The sequence below is a fragment of the Lipotes vexillifer genome, unplaced genomic scaffold, assembly GCF_000442215.2.
Source record: "Lipotes vexillifer unplaced genomic scaffold, Lipotes_vexillifer_v1.1 scaffold921, whole genome shotgun sequence".
NCBI lineage: Eukaryota > Metazoa > Chordata > Mammalia > Artiodactyla > Lipotidae > Lipotes > Lipotes vexillifer.
Genome location: NW_006787800.1, coordinates 1,759,435 through 1,775,251, shown reverse-complemented (window position 1 = coordinate 1,775,251; position 15,817 = coordinate 1,759,435). Strand labels below are relative to the sequence as shown.

Below are 15,817 nucleotides of genomic sequence, written 5' to 3'. Positions count from 1 at the left end.
GAATTTCCCATAGCAACACCGATCCAGGGGGTAGTGGGTGGCACCAGCCAGCTTGACACAGTGGGTTGGGGCGAGGCCTCCTTGTCGGGCACTTAACCCCACAAAGACATCCTCCAGTGGCAGAAGGGGTGCCCGGCTGGCTACCTTCAGTATGAGCTGCACAGCAGAGGCCGATAGCACATACCCCGTGCCTGAGGCGTAGGGGGGAAAGGGGCCCCAGGTGGGAGGCCACTGTTCCTCTGATATCTGGTGCTTGCCCCCTGGTGTCCGAGAGGGGTGCACCCGCCAATGCACACGGCCCAGGTACAAGAGAGGCACGGGCTGGCTCGCCAAGGTGGGGCCTCCTTCCCACTTTTCATCTCCAACTCTCGCCTTTCTCGGGGGCCCCATGCCCCTTTCCCATTGCTCCCAGCGGCCTCCTCGCCGGACCAGCTCTGATACCAGTTCGGGGACATTGACGAACACATCATCATCGGTCTTGAGGATGTAGCGGGCCACGCGGCAGTGTGTGTTGGCCCAGTTCAGCCCGCTGAGGGTCTTGAGAGTGAGGTTGCGGTAGGAATCCTGGAAAGCCGCTTGCATTATGTCCCCCTGGGCCGCTGACTCCCGCGCCAGGTCGTTCCCGCGCGAGCCCCAGCTGGGCTCTCCCAGCAGAAAGACAGTCTGCACCCTGAGCCCTCGGGCCTCGCGCAGCCGGCCCCACGAGGCCCGAATGGCGTTTCTCTGGTTCAGGTTATCCGGGGCCGTGCACACCAGGATTAGCAGGAAGGGCGGCGGGCCGGGACCACCGCACGCCTCCTCGTTGGGGATCAGGAGGCGGGGCAGGGTCAGGGGTGGCCCGGGCGAGGCCGGGCCTGGGAGCAGGGAGGCTAGCGAGAGGCTCAGCAGCTCCTCCCCGATGCCCGAGGGCCCTAAGAGCGTCCAGACAATCACGAGCAGCAGGGCGGCCAGGAGAAGGCGCCGGAAGAGGCTGAGGCGCATGGTGCGGCGCAGTCAGAAGGGACCTGGAGGGAAAGATGGAACGCGGTTAGAGGGCGGAGAGTGCAGCTCTAGGACACTTGGGTCCCTAACCGGTCACGCCAAGGCTGGGGCGGGCGGAGGGCACGGCCTGTACCAGCGCCCTAAGGTGCCGGCGCGGGAGGCGGCGCGGCGGGGCCCATGGCTGCCGCTGAGGGGAGGTTACCTTGTCGTCTCGGCCGCCGAGGGCTGCCTCCATGGCCGGCGGGTTTCCGCTTCACCAGTCACCTCCCCCGTCCGCGGCAGCGGCCTAGTCCCGCCCCTCTCTCTGGGAGGGCGTGGCTTGCGCGTCCCCGGCATCCCTGTCAGAAGCTTCGCAGCCGCGCGGCAAGCAGAATACAGAGGGAGGGAGCGTGGTGTACAAGTGGGGTCTTCCCCGAAACTGGGCAAGAATGGAATTGGACCCGCGGGCCTCGGGCACAGAAGGCGAACGGTGTGCAGCCGGAATGGCAACGGCTCCCTGGTAACAATGCGCCCCACCCTTCCCTGCCGCTCAGCTCTTCCGGGTCACCAAAATCAGCATCTCCCCTCAACTCTCAGAAACCTAGGGTGGTAAAGACCTGGAAATACTCACCTAAGCGGCAACCGGCTAGGCTCAACTACCTACACAAGCCTCAACACCCTGCAAGCCAACAATAGGGAGCCTAGTCTTGAAAATCGCGAGGGCTCCTCCTCGAGGATGAGCGTGTTGGTTGCCCTTTCTCCCACCCACCCGGAGAGCAGGGCACCACTAAGTAAAATGTTGCTTCCCGCAGTGGGGAGTGGCAACAGCATAGCTTTAACCAAGACCAAGGACACTGTCTGGGCAGCTGAGTGGGGAAATCAAGGAGGAGGGAAAATGACCAACAGGGCCCAGTGTGAGAATATGTTCCCTATTAGTGTCTCCAGAAAAATGCAAAGAACCATAAAGAAGGAAGCCATAACTGTATAAACTATTTATTAACAGACAACACCCACAAATTTATTTCTTCTTGGACACACCCACGGTGCGGCCACGGCGCCCTGTGGTCTTGGTGTGCTGGCCTCGTACACGAAGTCTGCAGGTGAGAAAAGAGAAGGGTTACAGGTCTTATACCATACAAACGTCTGGAAAAAGAGCATGAGAACTCCCTGGGAGTCTAGGGACAGGCAGAGATGAACCCCCACCCCACTCACCCCCAGAAGTGGCGGAGCCCTCGGTGGGCCCTAATCTTCTTCAGTCGCTCCAGGTCTTCACGGAGCTTGTTGTCCAGACCGTTGGCCAGGACCTGGATACAGAGGAGATGGTGAGGTATGCTTGTTCTACCCCCTGGCCTATGACCAATTCTAACTGGACACCCTGCTTTTCTCTGATCTCTCCCATCTTAATACACACCTGGCTGTATTTTCCATCCTTCACGTCCTTCTGTCTGTTTAAGAACCAGTCTGGGATCTTGTATTGGCGTGGATTCTGCATAATGGTGATCACACGTTCCACCTGGCAGGAAGGACAAGGGTCAGGTCCAGCTGGTCTCCCCGCTCCCTCCCCATAGGCCCAACCCCCAGCCCCCCTTCCTTGTCCTCACCTCATCCTCAGTGAGCTCTCCTGCCCTCTTGGTGAGGTCGATGTCTGCTTTCCTCAACACCACATGAGCATATCTTCGCCCCACACCCTGAGGAAAGGTTTCAGAGTCGGATGAGTCTGATTTTTTGGGTTTCCTTTATAAACCCATGATTCAAAAAGCACAGAAAGGTAGGTCCTAAAATAACCTAATGCCTTATACTTTTCCAGATACAAAGCCTAATCATTAAGAGAAAAAGTTTTGTTCAGAGGCAGGGCTGGACCAGAGAACTTGGGGCATATACCCCTTGAAAGCAGAATCTTTTTTCCCCACATTGCCCAGCATACGGACATAGTTGTAAATGCTGCTGTTAAGACAATACAGCAGCATCCAAGAATGGCACCTCCTCATTTCTGCATCGTGGAGAATGAAGCTGATGTCCCTCAGAGCTGATGTAGCACCAAGGCAGCAAGATTAGGGTATTTTGAATTAATAGGGTTGATTAAGGGGTAGGAATGTCAGTTGCTCACGATGTCTAAGGGCCATGGGCCATGATCCTTTGGGCAGGTCACTGCCCAAAGATCAAAAGAGATCAAAGATCAAAATAAACAAACACTTAAATCAGTGACATCATATCACCACCACCACTGGTACTCCTTGCCACCTGAATTCACAAGCCAAATAGACTTGGATAGTGAAGGACTGTGTGTTGGGTTGAATAGTGTCCCACCAAATGTATGTCCATCCGGAACCTCAAAATGTTACTTTATTTTGAAATATAGTTTGTTAAAATGAGGTCATACTGGATTAAATCCAATGACTGGTGTTCTTATCAAAGGAGAGGACACAGACACAGAGGGAAGAAGGCATGTGATAAGAGGTGAGACACTAGAGTGATGCAGCTCTAACACAAAGAAACCAAGGCTGTTTGGCATCCAGAACTGAGAGATTAAGTTTCTGTTGTTTGAAGCCAACAAGCCTGTGTTACAAGGGCCCCAGGAAACTGAAATAGATGGCATTTCCTCTCTGTAAGAAAGTGACCAGGAAGTCAAATTACCAGATTGATTTGGAAGAGACTAGGATCTTAAGTGTCTCTCAAACTTTCTCTTCCTTCTATTTTTTTTTTTTTTTTTTGCTGACATTCTCACATGTTCCATCATTAAGACCAACCCTTCTTTTAAGTCCTTAAACATATTTATAATAGATTCTTTAGTCTTTATCTGCTAAATCTAACCTTTTTTTTTTTTTTTTTTTGCGGTACGCGGGCCTCTCACTGCTGTAGCCTCTCCCGTTGCGCGCAGGCCCAGCGGCCATGGCTCACGGGCCCAGCCGCTCCGTGGCATGTGGGATCTTCCCGGACTGGGGCATGAACCCGTGTCCCCTGCATCGGCAGGCGGACTCTCAACCACTGCACCACCAGGGAAGCCCTTCCTACTTTTAAGTGTTTAAAACTTTCCATAAACAAGTTTTTTAAAAAGTTGCTGTCAAGCTAAGATTTTTGAAGGCCCTATTTAGATTCTGGCTTGCCAACCTCCTAAGTTAGACCCACAGATCCCCTTTACTCTGCCCCAAGCAGACCACCCTTATTCTCTCCATCCAGAAGAGTACACTACAGGAAATCATCACTTTCTCATCTTTGTAGCTCAAGGGCCTGGAGCATATAACAGGAGTTGATACTAACTTCATACTAGTCTCTGAAACCCAGTCATTGTGACCAATTCCAACCCCCTCCATGTTTCCAAACAATCCACAGACAACAGTTATCATCCTGATTTAGAGAAAGAGCAGAACAACCAGCCTTAAGGAATATTCATAGGAAAAGTGTACAAATGGAAACAAAACAACAAAGGGATCATGGCACAGAATAACCTTGCAGGTGTGTATTACCTCTCAGCAAATACCCTCTTCTGCTTGTGCCAACTTCAATACTTCACCTTTCCCTGGCCAGTTAACCTTGCTCCTCTAACTACATTTTTTTGAGGAACCCCTCCTTATACTCAACCTCCCCCGGCAACTTTCTTCCAATTTCTAAGTATTACCCCGCCCTACATTCCAGATCATTAACAAAAGACCATCTGCAACGGTGGTGGAGCAACAGGGCTCCCATACACTTCTGGTAGAAAGGGTAAATTGATACGACCACTTTGGAAAACTGTTTAGCAGTATTTACTAAAGCTAAACATATACATGTCCTATATACCTACCAGAAATGTAGATGGATGTTCTTTAAGAATGTATATGTACATGTACTAGAACATTTGTAATAGCACTAATATATAATAGCTAAAACTGCCCCCCCCAAAGACCACCAGCAAGCTTCAGTTGTCTCACCAGAGGAAGAGCCAGCAAAGGCTGACTTTCCACACAATTAGCAACGGCCCTAGCACCTGTCTAAATCTAATCTTTCCCAGTGATAAGTAGGGCATCAAGTTAATACAGAGATTTATCAAAATACTCATTAAGTATCGGAAACTGCTTTGGTTAAACTGTTTTAAGCTGACTACAAAGGTTGACACATACTTAAGGTAACAAATAAACTAATTAATTTCAAAGACGCAGAGGAAGGGTTTAACAGAAGTATCCTACTAACCATGCTCATCTTTTATTTTCACTATCTCATCTACAGCCTTTAAAAAGGGAACAGGCAACCTCACAGATACAGTGGGCTCAGTTCCAGACCATGCCAAACAGTGAATATTGCAATAAAGGGAGCTACACAATATATTTTGGTTTCCTAGCACATGTAAAAGTTATGTAATCTATTAAGGGAGCAATAGCCTTATATCTCAAAAAACCCCATACATACCTTAATTAAAAGATACTTTATTACTATAAAGTGGTAACCATCACCTGAGTCTTCATCAAGTCTAAATATTTTTGCAATAGTAACACCAAAGGCCGCTGATCACAGATCACCGTTAACAAACACAGTAATGAAAACGTTTGAAATCTTGCAAGAATTACCAAAATGTGACAGAGACACCAAGTGAGCAAATGCTATTGAAACTGACTTCCTTGAGACAGGGCTGCCACAAAAAACACATTGCTAAGCACAATAAAATGAGGTAAGCCTGTACTGTATTTCACACTGCCTTACTAGTTTCACAGAACAGAAGGAAGCAGTCTTCATATGTACCATTTAAGTATGAAAGCTGTGCTCCTTGAATTACAGAATGAAAAAGTAAATGCGACGGATCTTATAAAGAAAAGCTTATGTTGTTTTAAATTAACAACATATCTATAAAATACTTATAATGGTGTCCTGTCATGACATAGTGACACCTCCCATCTCCCAACTTAGAATCTCTCGGCATTTCTACTCACCCTTCAAAATGTACAATAATCCAATTCCTAGGATATACACATTTCCCAGGAAGAGTTGCTGTTATGATGCACTGGGGCAGAGCGGCAGAAACCAAATCTAGCACGGACCTTACAAGCTGATTGATGGCTGATGGTCCAGGAAGTTTTTAGTGAATTCAGGTAGACAACCAAACCCATTCCCCATCCCCTAGGTGAAATACATTGGCTTGACCTGAGACTGTTCTTTGGCTTTTATCACTTACCTTTTGGGGCAAATATTGTTAAGCGGTTAAGGGGACTAGTTGCACCCTTAACTATTCTTTTTTTACCCAGCAGATGTGGTGATCTGGTTGGGACTTCCTCCACCTTGCCTTAACGAAAGCTCAACTGTTAACAACCCAACTTTCACTTACAACCCAAGTAGTCCTTATCCTACTTTACCTTAATTGCAGTGATGGCAAAGGCAATTTTCCGCCGCCCATCGATGTTGGTGTTGAGTACTCGCAAAATGTGCTGGAACTTCTCGGGGATTACTAGAGACTGACAGAGATTCGGGGAGAAATTAGACACCGTGAACTACCATTAAACCGTAACCTCAAACACGAGGGTTAAGTTTGTCACACAGAGAGCAAGAAGCCCCCGTCAGGTTTTCACGACACAACAAACTCCTCAGTCCTGCAGACAGCAGGAGCATCAAGTGTTCAGGCTTGGAAAAACGCAACCTCCGGGAGGAAGCACGTCTCCTGCCCGTTCCCAAAGTACACTCTGAGTGGCGGAGGCCGGAGGACCCCACTCACGCCCAAACCTTTCCAGCGCCCGGGGAATGACTTCCTCCGGCCCCACTCCCCAGAACTGGATGTCTTTAGTCGTCCTCCACGGGTGCGATCCAAGGCTCCACACAGAAAGTTGCAGGCCCCCAGAGTAGGACATTTTCGGCCCCCTGACAGCAGACCTTCACTGCCCCGGTTCCGATGTCGCCAGATCCCCGTACCGATTCCAGTCTTACCATGGCGACGGCCCCAGCAGCGGCGTGCAGGCCTCCAGTGGAAGAGAGAACGGAAGTGACGTACCAGCACTATATCTCTACCCGTCGGAAGGGGCGGAGCGATCTTGATGAGGAGCTTCCGGAAACTGTGCAAGAGTCTGAGTTGGGAGCCAAGACTTCCGGTGCGGTTTTTCTTTACATGTTCGTAAAGTCCTTGGGTGTGAGAGCAACGAGGGTTCCGCATTGAGATCGTGGTTAAGACTTCCGATTCCCATTTGCACTTGGGTGAAGCGGTTAGAGCTGAAAGGGAAAAGCTGGAGGCAAACAATTTAACTCAAATATCTGGGAGCGATTTCGCGCCGTGCAAGACACTCCAGGACTTGTAGTTCCACTCCGGGGAACAGACTCTCCTGACAGCTGCCGGAAGTGAGGCTGCGCGGAATGGCCGCCGCTGCGACCATGGCTGCAGCCGCCCGGGAGCTGGTGTTGCGGGCCGGAGTCTCAGATATGGACGAGGAGGAGGGCCCGCTGGTGAGAACGCAGGGCTGTTTCTCCTCCAGAGTCTCGTCCGATCTCCTCGCGTCAGAAAGGCCTGGGCTGGGTGTAGGCACAAGGTTGGGAGCTCGGCTGCTACCGGTGATGCTACCCGGTTTGGCTCTCCATACACCTTCCTGGAAGGAAGAATGGCCGAGACTCAGGTTCTGGGGCCACGATTTCAGTTAATCTCCAGATGTTTGGGCAGAATAGAGAAGCAGTGTAGAGTAACGGCTAGGAACATGGCCTGTGGAGTTAGATTGCTTGGGTTCTAATTCCATTTCTGCCACTTACACTGTGTGTCTTTGGGCAAGTTAACTAGTCCCTCTGTGCTATCACTTTCCACACCTATGAGGTGAAGAAAATGAGACCTACTGTATAGGTTGTCGGTTAGGATTAGGCAAATGAATACAAATAAGATGGCACCTGGCATGTAGGTAAACACTATAGGTTAGCTGGCATTTCTAGAAAGGCTGGGGCTCCCAAGAGGGATGGTGATAGAACACCTAAGATAGCAGGAGTCTAGAGATCTTAAATTCAACTGCAGGTTCTGCTCTGTCCTCCGCATCTCCTAATTTTCCTCATTTGGTTACCTCTGCCCTTTCTGGGTTGCCTGTCTGCTGGTCATATTCCCTATCCATCAGCGCCAATCAGTAAGACTGAGACAATATGAGACTTTTGGAATTTTTGGACTCAGTATTTACCTATGGCTCCCCAGTGAAAGCCCTTCTCCCCCACTTGAAGGGTTGGTGATTATCCCATTGTATTTTTTTCTCCCCCTTGCTTTCCCATTAACCTGTCCCTCTCCAGGAGGGTGGTTCGGGTCTTCAGGAGCCGTTGCAGCTTGGAGAGTTGGACATCACCTCTGATGAATTCATCCTGGATGAAGTGGATGGTAAGTGATGGTGATGGTACGGGGGCGGGGGGATGCAGTTCCTATAACCTGAGAGGCATGAGGGCTGGAAGTACTAGGGCAGGGGTTAGTGTGCGGATGTTCAATGTGGGGGATGGAGCTGGGGAGGAGCTGGATGGACCCTTATGATGAACTTCTATTTGCAGTTCACATTCAGGCGAATCTGGAGGATGAGTTAGTAAAGGAAGCTCTTAAAACGGTGAGGTTTTCCACTATACTAATCTGTCCCTCCCCTTACCCTCCTCTCAGAGAAAAGAAGAAGAAAACAATCTCTTGCTTTTCTAATACCACCTTGGTGTCTTACTCTCTAGTCCTTCATTGACTCTGTTCCAGCATCCCTTCACTGACTCCCTCCTGATCTGTCACGTTTCTGTCTTCCCAGGGTGTGGATCTCCGTCACTATTCAAAGCAGGTTGAGCTGGAGCTACAGCAGATTGAGCAGAAATCCATTCGGGATTGTATCCTCCAGCAGAGAAAAAGGGTGGTGTTATTAAAATGGGCATTTTGGGGGGCATGGTGCTGACAGCCCAGCTGGGGCTGCCATCTTCTCTCTGAGGTTTATGTCACCTCAGGGAGAAATAGGAGGGGTCCTGCGGGTCTGAGGATCTCCATCTCCACAGTGAGGCCCCTTGACTTTTTGTGAGTCAGATATCCAAGAGAGTGAAAACATAGCATCTCTGCACAACCAGATCACAGCCTGTGATGCTGTCCTTGAGGTTAGTAGCCCTCATAATCCTGAGCCCAGATCATGGTCTCTGGGACCTTTCTTTATGTCATCAGCCTCAGGCGGGGACAGTTAAAGTCACTTTCAGGATGACCTCAGCAGCCTTTTTTGTTGTTGCCGCTATGACTGATGTTATTTGCCAGTGACCTTTCAGGTACCTCTTCCCTTATCATCCACTACCCTCGGACTGATAGATATTGGAGATTTTACCAAGAAACTTGGGTGGCCCACTCGTCCCCTACCAACGCTATGGCCATTCAGTAACACTTCCACCTTCCCCCAGCGCATGGAGCAGATGTTGGGAGCTTTTCAGAGTGATCTCAGCTCCATCAGCTCTGAGATCCGGACACTGCAGGAACAGTCAGGAGCCATGAACATTCGGCTTCGAAACCGCCAGGCTGTCCGGGGGAAACTCGGGGAGCTTGTCGATGGTCTGGTGGTGCCCTCTGCTCTGGTCACGTGAGTCATCAGTTTGAAGGGACATAATGTCTGTACCAAGTAGATGGGCTGGAGCAACCTACCCTACTTACCACATGGGTCTCCACCACATCACTTCCAGAAACTGATGAGTGGGTTGACAGCTCTTCCTAACCTTGATGCAGGCTTTAGGCATCAAAGATTAGGAATCATCCAGGGTTGGGCATAGAGAAGGGGGTCCAAGGCTTACGTGGGTGGTGGAGGTGTGTGTGTCTAGGAACAGAAAACTTTGTATGTGTGTCCTGACTCTATGATGCAGTGTAAGAAGGGAGAGGAGACAGAGGCTGGATGCCAGGGGTATGGTTTAGAGTCTAGGCGTGTCTGGGTCTCCCTCAGCCCCCATCCCACCCCTGCTTGCTCCCCAGGGCAATTCTGGAGGCACCAGTCACAGAGCCCCGGTTCCTGGAGCAGCTGCAGGAGCTGGATGCCAAGGCAGCTGCAGTCCGAGAGCAGGAGGCTAGGGGCACAGCGGCCTGTGCAGACGTCCGAGGCGTGCTCGACCGGCTCCGGATCAAGGTGGGGTGGGGGGTGGATACCCTAGAGACTACTCAAACCAGCCTCCCTGAGAAGTCCACCCTGAATTGCCCTGGCAAAGCTCATTGTAGCCTGTGCCCAAGAACTTCACCTTGCCTTTACCTGGCAGAGCACATCTCTGGGTTCCCCTGAAAGTCTTAAGAAATATCAAAGAGGTATTCTCTACTCTTCCTCCTCCCATATCCAACATTTGTTCCTTCCCTCAGTAATTCCCGAACAGTGCGGTTGCAGCTTCATGCCCTGTGTTTGGTCCCCCATGTCTAGGCAGTGACGAAGATCCGAGAGTTCATCCTTCAGAAGATCTATTCCTTCAGAAAACCAATGACCAACTATCAGATACCCCAGACGGCCCTGCTGAAGTACAGGTTGTCACCCAAACAAAGGGCTGGGGGTGGCCTCGGAGCTCTTGAGCAGCCCAGCATGATGCTGGGCATCTTGGGCCATCAGGGAGACTGACTGGTCCCTGGCACCTCCAGGTTTTTCTATCAGTTCCTGCTGGGCAACGAACGGGCCACCGCAAAGGAGATCAGGGACGAGTATGTGGAGACACTGAGCAAGATCTACCTGTCCTACTACCGCTCTTACCTGGGGCGGCTCATGAAGGTGCAGGTGAGGCCATGGAGGGAGAGGCAGTCCTGGGCCCCTGAGCTGTGGGGAGGGGCAGCTACAGGGCAATGGGGGACAGGATAAAAAGACATTTTTTTGTTGCACTTTGTGAAGCGATGGTTCCCAGTTCTCTCTGCTCTTTTCTCTAGTATGAGGAGGTCGCTGAGAAGGATGATCTAATGGGTGTAGAAGATACAGCCAAGAAAGATATCCTGGAGCTGAGGGGCCCTCATGCTGGGTCTGGAGAGTGAGGGGGCTTCTGGCTCCAGCCTCCAAGGCACTGCTGCTTACCTTTTACTGTGGGACCAAAACCTTTGAGAATGTGATCAAGGCTGTGGCCTCCCTCCCCAGAAAAATGCACAAATCATCTTGACACAGAGTTTTGCATATGATGTCAGAGGGTGTAGAGGGCTCCTTAGGGTCCATTCACCGATGTGAGGTGAAGTGGGGCCCCAGAACTGGGAAAGAGGGACCTTGGGGCTGTGTCTGGCTGCTGGGGGCCCCTGGAGGTCCTGAGTCTTTGACCTTCCATCACAGTTGTGATGTGACTGTTTTCCTTGACTCTGACCCGCCACGATTCTTCTCAAAGCCATCCCTCCGCAGCAGGAACACCATCTTCACTCTGGGGACCCGGGGCTCTGTCATCTCCCCCACTGAACTGGAAGCCCCCATCCTTGTGCCCCACACCGCCCAGCGGGGAGAACAGAGGGTAGGAGGAGCAAGCCTTAGCTGACGGGGTTGGGGGCGGGGGCGGGAGAACTCTGAGTACAGACCTCAGGGCAAACCTTCCCCCACTGAAGGCCCGTGGAAGTCCCCTTCTCCAGTCACCCCAGTGTTCTGTGATAAGAGGGTTGGGACCATTGACTTAGGGTGTACAGAGGGGAGAGGTGGGTGATATGTCATGAGGCAGGTGTGAAGGAGGATATGGGAGCAGCAACAGCAGGTGGAGGCGGCATCTTCTTGTGCCCCCCCCCCACCACCACTTCAGTACCCGTTCAGGATGCTCTTTCGCAGCCTGGACTAGGGGTAGATGGGGAGGGTCTCCTGAGCTCCCATTACCCAGGTTTGTTGATTTCCCAGCTGTGTCCATGGACTGCTGGTACTGGGGTCCATCCCGTCTGTCTCTTTTCTTACCCCTTCCATCCTAGTATCCTTTTGAGGCCCTCTTCCGCAGCCAGCACTACGCCCTCCTTGACAACTCCTGCCGTGAATACCTTTTCATCTGTGAATTCTTTGTTGTGTCTGGCTCGGCTGCACACGACCTCTTCCACGCAGTCATGGGCCGCACGCTCAGCATGACCCTGGTAGGCTCCCTCGCTCCCGGGCTCTTAGAACTCTGTCCCCCGTTCTCGTCAGCACCACAGTGAGGTCATAGCCCTGGGGTTACTGAAACCAGGATCCCTTCATTCTAAAATGCATGAGCCACGTCCTCGCTGTGTGATTCCCCATGAAACCATCAAAGCTCGGGGTCCCGGAGGCTCCTGGGGACACACAGGTGACAGCACCTGAAAACTCAGGGGCCCCTAAACCTTGGTGCTCAGCCCTGAATTCTGCTATGATGGGCTTGTGATCTTAGATCTGGGGAGCAAGGCTGCAGGACCACCCGAGTGGCCAGTGGGCAGGGAAGGAGGGAGCATTTCCCATTTAGATCCCCTCCCCAGCGCCACGTCCCCGGGGGAGCACAAGCATCTGTCCACGGCCACTGGGAAAAGCAAAGTAACAGATACTCTTTTCCAATCCCCTGCCTGTTCCTAAATCACAGAAACACCTGGAGTCTTACCTCACTGACTGCTACGATGCCATTGCTGTTTTTCTCTGTATCCATATTGTCCTCCGATTCCGCAACATTGCAGCCAAGAGGGATGTTCCTGCCCTGGACAGGTCGCTGAGTTCTGGTCCTTGATGTCCCACTGGCCTTGAAATCTTTGGTCTTGCACCAGCCTGCCCTGACCCGTGGGCTCCTCCTGACCTGAACCATTGACCCTGTTCCCATTTGTCTGTCTAGAGGCAGTACTGCTGCTTTCAGACTCACCTTTCACACCCACTCCAGCCTCCACCAGCTATCACCCGTCGATCAGGGTTCCCGCACACACACTCTCCCCCTGGCCCCCACCCCTGATGTTCCTTGCCAGATCTCTGATTCTGATCAAGCCCACAGGTACTGGGAACAAGTGCTTACCTTGCTGTGGCCACGGTTTGAACTGATCCTGGAGATGAACGTCCAGAGTGTCCGCAGCACTGACCCTCAGCGCCTCGGGGGGCTGGACACGCGGCCTCACTACGTGAGGGCGGGCAGGGGTAACGGGCTGTTCAAAGGCAGGGCTGGAAGCCTCGCTGCAGGGGTCACCCAGGTTCACGGTTGTGTCCATGGGCCTGGCTGGACAGCTAGCCATGCTGCATGAGGGGCAGTCTGGGAGTGTGGTCAGACTCAGGGTGGGTTGGGCACTGTGGTGGGAGGGATGGGAGGTGGGAGTCACCCAGAGACCAGTTGGCCAGCTTCAAGGGAGTTGGGGGTTTCATGGGTTGGGCCAGGGGGTTGGCTTGATTTTTCTTCCTACCTTTCTCCCAGATCACACGCCGCTATGCAGAGTTCTCCTCGGCTCTTGTCAGCATCAATCAGACGATTCCCAATGAACGGACGATGCAGCTGCTAGGCCAGCTACAGGTGAGGGGCGGCTGGGAGAGGTTTCCGAGCCACAGCGCTGCTGCAGGGGGCTGGAGTGTGAGGTGGGGGCCCTTGCCTGCTCCTGTCACCTCCACCTCTCATTTTTTCAGGTGGAGGTGGAGAATTTTGTCCTCCGAGTGGCAGCCGAGTTCTCCTCAAGGAAGGAGCAGCTTGTGTTTCTGATCAACAACTACGACATGATGCTGGGGGTGCTGATGGTACCTGAAGCCCTTTCTCCTTGTCTCCTTCCCTGGAGAATTTGGGTTCCCCCCACTGCTCCGTTACCTCCACGAGGGCAAAGATTATGCTGGCTTTGTTTGGTGTTTTATTCTTGCAGAGTGACACAGCGTCTGGCTACGTACAGTAAATGTGGGGAGAAGGGGATATTCTGACGTGAAGGGCAGCTTCTCCCCAAACTAGAGATTTCCCTCTGTCTTCCTTTAGGAGCGGGCTGCGGATGACAGCAAAGAGGTTGAAAGTTTCCAACAGCTGCTCAATGCTCGGACACAGGTAGGGGTATGGGGAAGAGGAAAGGGATAGTCCCATGTTCTGTTTAGTTGAGAGAGAGAGAGAGAGAGAGAGAAAGAGAGCGCGCGCGTGTGTGTGTGTGTGTGTGTGTGTGTGTCAGATACACAGAATTGGAATTGTTATAACTCTTGGTTCATAACATGCTGTCATTATTGGTCTATTTTCTTTTCTTTTTTTTTTTTTTTTTGTGGTACGCGGGCCTCTCACTGTTGTGGCCCCTCCCGTTGCGGAGCACAGGCTGCGGACGGGCAGGCTCAGCGGCTATGGCTCACGGGCCTAGCCGCTCTGCAGCATGTGGGATCTTCCTGGACCGGGGCATGAGCCTGTGTGCCCTGCATCGTCAGGCGGACTCTCAACCACTGCGCCACCAGGGAAGCCCTTCTTTTGTATTTTTTTAATGATATAGACATCCATGAACCTACCACACACCTTGGCAATAAACCCCACCCCATCACCCTGCGTCTCACATAGAGGCACCTCTTGACCTAAATGTTGTCTTTATCATGCCCTGACTTTTAAAAATACAGCCATAGGGACTTCCCTGGTGGTCCAGTGGTTAGGACTCTGTGCTTCCACTGCAGGGGGCATGGGTTTGATCCCTGGTTGGGGAACTAAGATTCCGCATACCGCATGGTGTGGCCAAAAAAAAAAAAGTAAAAAAAATAGAGCTATAGGTATGCAAAAACTAACTATTTGGTTTTGGGTTTGAGTGCCATAAAAGCGAGAATCACAGGATTATTTCATGCATAATTTTTCTAGTATCGTCCTGTTAGGACATATGGCTGTAGCTCATTCTTTTTCACTGCAATATAATGTTACATTGTGTGAATATAACAGAGGACATTTGGATTATTTCCAGTTTCTTGCTCCTGTGAGCATTGTTTTATGAACAATGATGTCTTTTAGCACACAGAGATATATCAGAAGTTTTATCAAGAATCTCTCTTGGGGCTTCCCTGGTGGTGCAGTGGTTGAGAGTCCGCCTGCCGTTGCAGGGGACACGGGTTTGTGCCCTGGTCTGGGAAGATCCCACATGCCGCGGAGCGGCTGGGCCCGTGAGTCATGGCTGCTGAGCCTGCGCATCCGGAGCCTGTGCTCCGCAACGGGAGAGGCCACAGCAGTGAGAGGCCTACGTATTGCAAAAAAAAAAAGAATCTCTCTTGGAAGTAGGAGTAGGCTTGCTGCATCTAGAGAACGCTAGTATTCAACTTTATGAGACAATGCCAAATTGTTTTCCTAAGTGATGGGACCAGTTTATTCCTTACCTGAAATGTATAAGAATTTTCAATGAGTCATATTTTCTCCAACATAACGATAGATCAGACTATCTTTGCCCTTCTGGTAGGTGTCTCACTGGGAGCTTGATTTGCATTTTCTTGATTACTAATGAGATTGAGCATCATTTCAAATGTTAAGTAACCATATAAATTTTTCTTTTCTGTAAAATGTCTGTCATAGCATTTGACCTTTTAAAACTTGGGCTGTTTGTGTTTTTCTTATTGATTTATAAGAGTTCTTAATACATTTACCTACTAATCTTTTGTTGATTGTATAGGTTGCAGATACCTTTCAGGAGGTGTTTTATCTTTTAACTTTTTTTTTTAATTTAATTTTATTTAAAGAAATTTTTTTGCCCGCTCTGTGATCCTTGTGGGATCTTAGTTCCCTGACCGGGGATCAAACCTAGGCCCTCTGCAGTGAAAGTGCGGAGTCCTAACCTCTGGACTGCCAGGGAATTCCCCTTTTTACTTTTTCCTATGTTGTTTTATGATGAACAGAAATTTCTAATTGTAACTTGATGAATTTAATAATCCTTATTTTTGTGTCTTGTTTAAGGAATCCCTAATTACCCCAAAGTCAGAAAAATATTATACTGCATTTTCTTCTTAATATTGTAGAATTTTGCTTTTTACCTGTAAGCCCTAAATTTACCTAGAATTGATTTTTGTGTATGATGTGAGATAGGAAACTAATTATTTTCTATTTGGAAAAATGATTGGCCTAGAATCAT

General features: G+C 50.6%; 3 protein-coding genes across 7 annotated transcripts in view; 1 reads left to right on the top strand and 2 right to left on the bottom strand.

Annotated features, from left to right (window-relative positions):
- On the bottom strand, positions 1–998 carry B3GALT4 (beta-1,3-galactosyltransferase 4; the record flags this gene model as incomplete). Its single annotated transcript, XM_007460854.1, has 1 exon — positions 1–998. A coding segment is annotated over exon 1 (981 nt), but the record flags the coding sequence as incomplete, so codon positions are not given.
- A 939-nt stretch (positions 999–1,937) lies between these two features.
- RPS18 (ribosomal protein S18) lies at positions 1,938–7,289 on the bottom strand. 2 transcript variants are annotated; one of them, XM_007460824.1, is made up of 6 exons: positions 6,847–6,947; positions 6,282–6,380; positions 2,562–2,648; positions 2,372–2,473; positions 2,173–2,264; positions 1,938–2,054 (listed from the first exon to the last, which is right to left on the bottom strand). In XM_007460824.1, exons 1-6 carry the CDS (start codon positions 6,847–6,849, stop codon positions 1,979–1,981), a joined length of 459 nt encoding a protein of 152 aa, XP_007460886.1. In that variant the 5' UTR covers positions 6,850–6,947; the 3' UTR covers positions 1,938–1,978. The 2 variants fall into 2 exon arrangements, with proteins under 2 accessions (XP_007460886.1, XP_007460887.1); XM_007460825.1 differs by lacking the exon at positions 6,847–6,947 and adding an exon at positions 7,284–7,289 and having other exon boundaries at positions 1,939–2,054.
- Positions 6,981–15,817, top strand: part of VPS52 (VPS52 subunit of GARP complex) — a 20,932-nt gene continuing 12,095 nt past the window's right edge. Inside the window, exons 1-17 of one of the 4 annotated variants that reach the window (XM_007460828.1) lie at positions 6,981–7,043; positions 8,170–8,254; positions 8,419–8,471; positions 8,655–8,730; positions 8,921–8,988; positions 9,280–9,455; positions 9,839–9,989; positions 10,272–10,372; positions 10,484–10,616; positions 10,763–10,820; positions 11,189–11,322; positions 11,762–11,917; positions 12,376–12,494; positions 12,772–12,895; positions 13,183–13,278; positions 13,389–13,496; positions 13,723–13,788. In XM_007460828.1, the coding sequence (XP_007460890.1) occupies positions 9,283–9,455; positions 9,839–9,989; positions 10,272–10,372; positions 10,484–10,616; positions 10,763–10,820; positions 11,189–11,322; positions 11,762–11,917; positions 12,376–12,494; positions 12,772–12,895; positions 13,183–13,278; positions 13,389–13,496; positions 13,723–13,788 (1,419 nt within the window). In that variant the 5' untranslated portion in view covers positions 6,981–7,043; positions 8,170–8,254; positions 8,419–8,471; ... (1 more) ...; positions 8,921–8,988; positions 9,280–9,282. Of the gene's footprint in view, positions 7,797–8,169; positions 8,255–8,418; positions 8,472–8,654; positions 8,731–8,920; positions 8,989–9,279; positions 9,456–9,838; positions 9,990–10,271; positions 10,373–10,483; positions 10,617–10,762; positions 10,821–11,188; positions 11,323–11,761; positions 11,918–12,375; positions 12,495–12,771; positions 12,896–13,182; positions 13,279–13,388; positions 13,497–13,722; positions 13,789–15,817 lie in introns of all 4 variants that reach the window. The other 3 variants (XM_007460826.1, XM_007460827.1, XM_007460829.1) reach the window with 3 other exon arrangements.